The 10,000-nt window shown below is 47.8% G+C and overlaps 1 protein-coding gene across 1 annotated transcript in view; it reads right to left on the bottom strand.

Moving 5' to 3' along the window:
* The window catches only part of enox2 (ecto-NOX disulfide-thiol exchanger 2), a 79,992-nt gene that overhangs the window by 45,652 nt on the left and 24,340 nt on the right, over nucleotides 1–10,000 (bottom strand). The window contains exons 3-4 of the mRNA XM_042710781.1: nucleotides 7,004–7,210; nucleotides 2,403–2,636 (exon numbers count right to left, since the gene is read on the bottom strand). Of these exons, the coding sequence (XP_042566715.1) occupies nucleotides 2,403–2,636; nucleotides 7,004–7,210 (441 nt within the window). The remainder of the gene's footprint in view (nucleotides 1–2,402; nucleotides 2,637–7,003; nucleotides 7,211–10,000) is intronic.

The following is a 10,000-nucleotide window of genomic DNA, read 5'->3' on the forward strand; positions in this document are numbered from 1 at the left end:
CACACACACACCTCAGCCTGTGTATTCATCATGGTGCATGTTAAAAACACACACACACACACACACACACACACACACACACACACACACACACACACACACACCTCAGCCTGTGTATTCATCATGGTGCATGTTAAAAAGTGCTAGACAGCTCGGCTCTCACTTAGCATTTTTATTGAACGGCAGATGGAGGTGATAGGGGGGAGAAGAGGATGGAGGGAGAGGGAGGAAGAGGAGAGGAGAGGAGAGGCTTCTAGGAAAAACAGAACGACAGTGAAAGACAAGAATGAACAGAGGTGACTTGGCTTAGGTGTGAGTGTGTTTGAGAGTGTGTGTGTGTGTGTGTGTGTATGTATGTATGCATGTGTGTGTGTATGTGTGATGTGAGGTGTTGTTTAAACTAGCAGCCTGAGGCTGTCGTGTTGCTGGGGGGTGAGAGGCAAGAAGCAGAGGTGTTGGTGGTTGTGTGTGTGTGTGTGTGTGTGTGATTGGGTGTGAGTGTGTGTGTGTCTGATTGGGTGTGTGTGTGTGTGTGTGTGTGTGTGTGTGTGGGGGGGGGGGGGGGTGATTTATTTACGGAGGCTGCTGACCGCACAGCCCCTTGCAGGCCTGTCAAATGATTTGCATTAATAATCCATCACCACCTTTACAGATTGAATCAATGTGGCATAAACATAAATAGAGCCGGCGGCTCCCCTGCTTATTCACGGCATGATTTAGGCCTTCGTCCTTTAGCAATCCTGCTCCAACCAGAGCCCGCTCCCGCGCGCATTATTAAAAGACACCTTCAGCCCGTATTAATGCTGTTCCATCATGTCGTGGCCCCACGCCGCGCTACCAAAGTGGCGCTACACTTTTGGTAGATAAAGATGGGGGGGAGGGGGGGAAGATTCTCCTTCAGGGACAGCAGAGAGAAGTGAAGAAACGCCTTTTTGTGCTGTGTGTTGGTTTTTTAAGGAGCCATTGGGTGGAGCGATAACCTGCCATTAATGCCACTGGAAAGAAGTCCTATTTCCACATGGAGTTGTTTGAGAAGCATTACGGGCACGGTGGAGCTCTGACTGTGGCCTTTCTCTTTCTCCCTCTCTCTCTCTCCCTCCTTCTCCCTCTCTCTCTCTCTCTCTCTCTCTCTCTCTCTCTCTCCCTCCTTCTCCCTCTCTCTCCCCCTCTCCCCTATACTTAATATAGAGTGGCAACGATTCATTTCTGGGCCAATTGAAATGTCACTGTGAAGGGTGTGTGAGGTTGCAGAGATTTGTCAAGGTGACGGGTTTGGGGCGGAGGGTCTGTGAGGGAGCTCGGCGGGGAGAGAGAGGCTGTGTTTGGTTGTGTGGCGCTCAGCATAGGAAGCAGAAGAGCAGCCCTCATTAGGGCTGTCAGGGGAGGGGGGGGGGGGTTGTTCCCTTGGCACTGGTGGTTTTATCCTCCCAGGTCTCAGATCTGGAAGCCTTTCTGTGAAGCAACACGTGGCTGTGCTTAAAGCCTTTGTGACGCATGCTCTTTATCGCTCCTTTCTTCTTTTGTCTTTTCTTCCCTCTGTCTCAGCCTCCCTTGTTCACCATTTGGGGAAGGACCATCACTCAAACCGCACTCAGACACTAAACAGATGGAGCTTTTCACTGAACAGAAACCAGCTTCAAATCTAAAGAGACACACACACACAGACACACACACACACACACACACACACACACACTTGAATGCACACAGAGTGACAGCAGACAAATCGACAGCATCCGTCTCTTAAAGGGTGTCAGGAGAATCACTTAGGCAGAAGAAAACAGACCAGTAACTTGGAAAGAATGCCCCTGAGAGAGAGAGAGAGAGAGAGAGAGGGAGAGAGAGAGAGAGAGAGAGAAGGGGATGGAGGGAGAGAGAGAGAAGGAGACAGAGAGAGAGAGGGAGAGAGAGGGAGAGAGAAAAGAGAGAGAGAGAGAAGGGGACAGAGGGAAAGAGAGCGAGAAGGGGACAGACAGAGAGGTAGAGGGATAGAGAGAAGGGTACAGAGAGAGAGGTAGAGGGAGAGAGAAGAGGACAGAGAAAGAGAGAAGGAGGTAGAGAGAGAGACGTAGAGGGAGAGAGAGAAGGGTACAGAGAGAGAGGTAGAGGGAGAGAGACAGACAGAGAGAGAGAGAGAGAGAGAAGTAGAGGTAGAGAGAGAAAGGTACAGAGACAGAGAGAACAAAAGGAAGAGGAGGAGAGAGAGAGAGAGAAAGAGAGAGAGAGGATGAGCATATGTGAGACAGACTGCCAGGGTGAGAGAGGAGGTTCTGTGAGCTGAAGCACATCTTGGTGGAGTGGGGTGGAGGGTGGAGTGGTGGGGTGGGGTGGGGTGGAGGTTGGTGGAGTGGGGTGGAGGAGTGGGGTGGAGTAAGGGGTGGGGTGGAGGTTGGTCAGCGTACCTTTGATCTTCTCCCCCAGCTGGCCGCACTCGTGCTCGGAGTAGTGGACGATGGGCGGGGGCGAGGGCGGCCGCATCAGGTCCTCCTGGAAGCGGCGGCGGTGGCGCTCCTCGCGGGCCAGGAAGCGCTGCTGACACTCCCACTCGTACAGGTCGTCCCGGGCCTGGGCAAAGTCCACGTGCAGCCGGCCCGTGTCTTTCTTGTCGGTGCTGGAGCCAAGTCGGATTCGGTAGCCTGCAGGGAGAGGGGGACACAGAGAGAGGATGTGAGAAGAAGAGACGGAGATGGAAAAAGAAAGAAAGATGCAGAGGGAGGGAAGGCAAGGCAAGGCATCTTTAGTTACTGTATATAGCTCATTTCATGCACATGTGCAACTCTATGTGCTTCACAATAAGAGGAAGGACAAGAAAGAATTCAAACAAATACAATAAAAGGATAACAAAATAAGAGTAAAGTGAAACAAGTAAAAAGAAGATAATAAACATAAAAATAAAAGATTAAAAAGTAAGTGTACTGGAAGAACACAATCATATGGAATATCGGTGCTACAACTATTAGGTGCTACTAACTACTAGAGAGAGAGAGAGAGGGTGTGAGAAAGAAAGGGGAACAAAGTGGAGTGATGGAGGAAAGAGGAATAAAAAAGGAGAGAAAGCAGGTGGGTGAGGTTGGGAGAGGAGACGGGGTAGACGAACACACATAGAGAAGGGAGCTTTGGGGAAAGGGGACCAGAGCAAGAGACAGTGAGTGAATAGGAGAGCATGACTGAGGGCCACGGAGACGGAGCTATCACTCGAGAGGGTGGAACTTCCAAGGGAAGCTGAAAAGAGGGGAGGTTGGAAGCTAAGCCAATCTGTATGGGCAGTCTCTACCCCTCCTTTTCAGGGTTCCCCTTAGAGCCTCTGGGCATGGCTTTAGGAAGGGAGAGAGGGAGAGAGAGAGAGAGAGAGAGGGGAAGGGAGAGAGGAAGGGAGAGAGAGAGAGAGAGAGAGAGAGGAAGGGAGAGAGAGAGGGGGAGAGAGAGAGAGAGAGAGAGAGAGAGAGAGAGGGAGGGAGAGAGAGAGAGAGAGAGAGAGAGAAAGAGAGAGAGGAAGGGGGAGAGAGAGAGAGAGAGAGAGAGAGAGAGGAAGGGAGAGAGAGAGGGGAAGGGAGAGAGAGAGGGGGAGGGAGAGAGAGAGAGAGAGAGAGAGAGAAAGAGAGAGAGAGAAAGAGAGAGAGTCTGGGGAGGGAAATGGGATTAAGGATTAGGCTCCAACCTGTGCTGGTTCTGGGGGGAGTCTGTGGCTCCCTCTCACACCTGCTAATCTGCGGCTGCTCAGCCCCTGTGAGAGAGCACCTCGTACAGTACAGGCCTCGCTGCTCACCGCCCCAAAAAGACAGAAAGCCCTCTCTGCCCGGTTTAGATAACTCAAGTGGAAAGAGCACCGCATTAAATGAAATGTGAAGAGCTCGCTCCTTTTTTTAGTGGCGCTTTTGACACATTTTTAGGACCGGAGTGCACTTAGGAACTCCCTTGTAATCCACACAGGGAAATGGGATTGGAGACTCAAGAGGGGCGGGGGGGGTTAAGGACGGAGTATCCAAGCTCGGCCACTAGAATCTAATTTGGCTATCCTTGGCACCTGGGTATCCTTGGGTTTCCCCACCCCATGTCTGAGGGAGCCAGTCCACGCGGGAGACGGATTCAGCCGTCCTCCATTCCATGAACCTTAACGAACGGTGCTTTTAATCTGTTTGCCTTTCTGTCACAGCCCGCATCAAAGCCACAACACCTCAGGGCTGGAGGGGTGCGAGAGAGGAAGAGAGAGAGAGAGAGAGAGAGAGAGAGAGAGAGAGAGAGAGAGAGAGAGAGAGAGGCTTGAAGAGAAACCATACTTGTGTGCCCTGACTACTAATTCATGCTGGTTCCAGTGGTAACAATGGACTTCCTCCTCATCCTATCCTATCCTTTCCATCCCTTCTCTCTCCCTCTCCCTCTCTCTCTCCCTCTCCATCTCTCTCCCTCTCTCTCTCTCTCCTTCTCCCTCTCTCACTAATTCCCTCTCTCCGGCAGCTCTAGGAGGTTGACAGGGCTCATCTGCATCTAGCAGCCTGCACATTTTTATGTTTAATTTGGATTTGGGATTTCTGCAGGCAGACCAAATTCGAGCGCCAAAACGAAGGCGTCCGCACAGACTAATGCGGCGGCCCGATCCCGATCGTGATCCTGCTCAGTGATTCTCTGAGCGTTTAACAGCCGATTAAAGGCACATCACTTTCTGCCTCTTTAAAACACACTCATTAAGGTGTTAACCCTTGACAGTGTGCAACGAGGCAGACAGACTACGAGGAGAAATATGAGGGCGATGGCAAAGCCAGAGTCTCTCTGTGTGTGTGTGTGTGTATGTGTGTGTGTGTGTGTGTGTGTGTGTGTGTGTGTGTGTGTGTGTGTGTGTGTGTGTGTGTGTGTGTGTGTGTGTGTGTGTGTGTGTGTGTGTTTTGAGGGCGGCATACCTCAAGCAGACGGAATGATAGGAAGTGGGAGGATGAGAAAAAGAACCATGTGGTGTAGAGAGTGAGGAAGAGCGAGAGAGAGAGAGAGAGAGAGAGAGAGGGAGAGAGAGAGAGAGAGAGAGGGAGAGAGAAAGGAGAGGTAAGAGACAGAGAGAGGAAGAGCAAGAGAGAGAGAGAGGGAGAGAGAGACAGAGAGGTAAGAGACAGTCGGCCACAGATGCTAAGCCCTGCCAAAAAAGAGATGAGTGTGGTCCTGTGGCGTTCTTCCTGCCCCCAACTCCTGCTTTATGGCTCCCAGACGTCGTTAAATATTTTATACGGTGTGTTCGGCGTGTGAAATGAGCGCCGTTATTTATGGAAAAGCCTGCAGAGCTCCGTCACGAGGACTCATAATATATGGGCCACGGCGCCACATCCCACGGAAAGAAGAGGTGCTCTCCTCTTTCTCCTCCACTTCTCTCTCTCTCTCCATTTCTCCCCCTGCCTTCCCCTCTCTCTCTCTCTCTCTCTCTCTCTCTCTCTCCCTCTCTCTCTCTCTCTCTCTCTCTCTCTCTCTCTCTCTCTCCAGGGTAGATAGCACCTCTCAGAGAAGTGTAAATAATGCACAGGGCCTTATTGGAAGGGACCCGAGCTGTGTTCCTTCCCCTACAGAGCCCATTGTGCCTGTGGAGGAGGCATGTCTGGGGCTGTCTCAGGCTGTTTGCATACAAAGGGCCATTTAAGAGTGCTGGCTGGCCGGAGGGCCCTCCACTGAGTCTCATGATAAGACAGGAGCGAGAAGGCCAGCCACAACAATCACATGGCAGACGTGTGTTCAGTATATATATATATATGTGTGTGTGTGTGTGTGTGTGTGTGTGTGTGTGTGTGTGTGTGTGTGTGTGAGAGTGTGTGAGTGTGTGTGTGTGTGGGTGTGTGTGTGAGTGTGAGTGTGAGTGTGAGTGTGAGTGTGTGTGTGTGTGTGAGTGTGTGAGTGTGTGTGTGTGAGAGTGTGTGAGAGTGTGTGAGTGTGTGTGTGTGTGTGTGTGTGTGTGTGTGTGTGTGTGTGCGTGCGTGCGTGAGAGTGTGTGAGTGTGAGTGTGAGTGTGTGTGAGTGTGAGTGTGTGGGTGTGGGTGTGGGTGTGGGTGTGAGTGTGAGAGTGTGAGAGTGTGTGAGTGTGTGTGTGTGTGTGTGTGTGTGTGTGTGTGTGTGTGTGTGTGTGTGTGTGTGTGTGTGTGTGTGTGGATGGAAAGGGAGGTGGGGGGTGGAGAAGTTGACAGAGCGTATAATTCCGTGTTCTTTTCTGGTTCACTGTCTCACATGCCTGTAGTCAGGGTTTGCACTAATAATAATTATTAATGTGTCTGAAAGGGTGTTCAAAATCATGCAATAGTTTATTTTTACAAAGTGGATGTGGACATAGGGATTATAATATACTTAAAACTAATATTATGCTATCGGTAGCCAAGCCGCGCTTAACCAAGACTAATATTACAATTCCTGGAACCAGTATCTTGAAACTGTGTATATTCTAACAGGCCATCTTTACATCCAAGTCTCTGAGATGGTCACTTGGCCATGGGACAGACAGCTATTAGGAGTGGAGGATGGAGAAGTGACCACAGGCCAGACACCAAACCCAGATCCCTGTGGGCACGTGGACCTGTGCACGGTCAGGGATGCTACCCCTTGCACCACAGCTCCCCTCCAAACAGCCATATTTAGAGACATAACCGTGGGCCTTCATGACTATATGCACGTGCGCTGAGTGATGATGTGAGAGACATTACTGCTACTCCCATTTGTCTGTAGTTTAGTTTATTATATGTTACTATATGTTATATGTATATATGTTAGTATTATATGTATAGGTTGGTATATGTTTTAGCATATTGTATTGTATATTTATCTTGTATATTTAGTAAGGTTATTATATGTCATTACATGTAAATTATGTTCAGAGTACTTGTACAGAGTGTATGTCATGTTATGTTATGTTATATTATGTTTGCTATGTTATGCTATGCTATGGTAGGTTGTTGTGTGGTGCCTCGTCCTAAGCATGTCAGTGCCCAGTCTGCCCCTGTGTCATTCTGTGCGTCTGACAATAAAAGACTTGGAACATTACCGGACAGGAAGAGGGCCTTGTCCACGGTCTGCTCCTCGGCAAAACGGATGTGGCAGAAGTTCTTCTTGCTCTTGCGAATGGCGATGATTTCGCCGCACTGCCCAAACACCTCCACGATCAGCTGCTCCGTGGCGTTCTCTGGCAGCCCCCCCACGAACACCGTTTTACAGCCCGGAGGTCTGTCTCTCGTGGCTGGAGGTGGCAAATCTGAAAAAGCAAAAGATGAAGAGATTAAGAAATGATAGATCAGTACTAATCTCACGAGTGCAGGACTGATCTCAATAACTCTGATCGATCAGTACTAATGTCACGAGTGAAGGACTGAGATCTCAATAACTCTGATCGATCAGTACTAATGTCACGAGTGAAGGACTGAGATCTCAATAACTCTGATCGATCAGTACTAATGTCACGAGTGAAGGACTGATCTCAATAACTCTGATCGATCAGTACTAATGTCACGAGTACAAGACTGATCTCAATAACTCTGATCGATCAGTACTAATGTCACGAGTACAAGACTGATCTCAATAACTCTGATCGATCAGTACTAATGTCACGAGTACAAGACTGATCTCAATAACTCTGATCGATCAGTACTAATGTCACGAGTGAAAGACTGATCTCAATAACTCTGATCGATCAGTACTAATGTCACGAGTGAAAGACTGATCTCAATAACTCTGATCGATCAGTACTAATGTCACGAGTACAAGACTGATCTCAATAACTCTGATCGATCAGTACTAATGTCACGAGAGATCTCAATAACTCTGATCGATCAGTACTAATGTCACGAGTGCAGGACTGATCTCAATAACTCTGATCGATCAGTACTAATGTCACGAGTGAAAGACTGATCTCAATAACTCTGATCGATCAGTACTAATGTCACGAGTGAAAGACTGATCTCAATAACTCTGATCGATCAGTACTAATGTCACGAGTACAAGACTGATCTCAATAACTCTGATCGATCAGTACTAATGTCACGAGAGATCTCAATAACTCTGATCGATCAGTACTAATGTCACGAGTGAAAGACTGATCTCAATGACTCTGATCGATCAGTACTAATGTCACGAGAGATCTCAATAACTCTGATCGATCAGTACTAATGTCACGAGTGAAGGACTGATCTCAATAACTCTGATCGATCAGTACTAATGTCACGAGTGAAGGACTGATCTCAATAACTCTGATCGATCAGTACTAATGTCACGAGAGATCTCAATAACTCTGATCGATCAGTACTAATGTCACGAGTGAAAGACTGATCTCAATAACTCTGATCGATCAGTACTAATGTCATGAGAGATCTCAATAACTCTGATCGATCAGTACTAATGTCACGAGTGAAAGACTGATCTCAATAACTCTGATCGATCAGTACTAATGTCACGAGAGATCTCAATAACTCTGATCGATCAGTACTAATGTCACGAGTGAAAGACTGATCTCAATAACTCTGATCGATCAGTACTAATGTCACGAGTGAAAGACTGATCTCAATAACTCTGATCGATCAGTACTAATGTCACGAGTGAAGGACTGAGATCTCAATAACTCTGATCGATCAGTACTAATGTCACGAGTGAAAGACTGATCTCAATAACTCTGATCGATCAGTACTAATGTCACGAGTGAAGGACTGATCTCAATAACTCTGATCGATCAGTACTAATGTCACGAGTGAAAGACTGAGATCTCAATAACTCTGATCGATCAGTACTAATGTCACGAGTGAAAGACTGATCTCAATAACTCTGATCGATCAGTACTAATGTCACGAGTGAAAGACTGAGATCTCAATAACTCTGATCGATCAGTACTAATGTCACGAGTGAAGGACTGAGATCTCAATAACTCTGATCGATCAGTACTAATGTCACGAGTGAAAGACTGATCTCAATAACTCTGATCGATCAGTACTAATGTCACGAGTACAAGACTGATCTCAATAACTCTGATCGATCAGTACTAATGTCACGAGTGAAAGACTGATCTCAATAACTCTGATCGATCAGTACTAATGTCACGAGTGAAAGACTGATCTCAATAACTCTGATCGATCAGTACTAATGTCACGAGTGAAAGACTGATCTCAATAACTCTGATCGATCAGTACTAATGTCACGAGTGAAAGACTGATCTCAATAACTCTGATCGATCAGTACTAATGTCACGAGTGAAAGACTGAGATCTCAATAACTCTGATCGATCAGTACTAATGTCACGAGTGAAAGACTGAGATCTCAATAACTCTGATCGATCAGTACTAATGTCACGAGTACAAGACTGATCTCAATAACTCTGCTAGCAACGCCTGATCTGCGCCTCTCTCACAGATGATCTCACAGATAAGGACACACACTGTCCTGAAATCCCCATGAACAATATCATTCCTGACATGATGTGTGTGTGTGTCACTTGTGGAGACGTGTTTCAGGCTCTCAGGACTCAATTCATATATATATGGAAATCAGCCCTTGTGCTGCACCTGCCCATCAATCAACGTGACAAATGGAACTCACTGATACATAGACTCCACACACCGGGGCTTGGTAAATAACTCGTTATATGCTATTCCATCAAATGCTACCTGTAGTCTAATATGGCTAGGCACAGTAGAATAAAGTTTATCTCTGTTGTGGCATCGCATCCATTTCCTGTGTGGCAGAAAGACCATCCTCCTGCGGTGACTTGGATATTTATCCACCAATCTTTTACTAAGGGAGGGAGCAATCAACAGGCCGGCAGCACATGCAGACGTCTCTCACGTGGAAACTGGGTGTGGTACGAGGAAGAACTGGGTGTGGTACGAGGAAGAACTGGGTGTGGTACGAGGAAGAACTGGGTGTGGTACGAGGAAGAACTCAACGCAGAGAAGCAGCACAACAGCACAACAGCACAACAGCACTGCCCCCTAAGGGCTCCAGTTCCAACAGAGTTATCAGATCGGAGAAGACTGGAGGAGAAGAAGGAATATAAGGTACG

Source organism: Clupea harengus, chromosome 20 (assembly GCF_900700415.2).
Source record: "Clupea harengus chromosome 20, Ch_v2.0.2, whole genome shotgun sequence".
NCBI lineage: Eukaryota > Metazoa > Chordata > Actinopteri > Clupeiformes > Clupeidae > Clupea > Clupea harengus.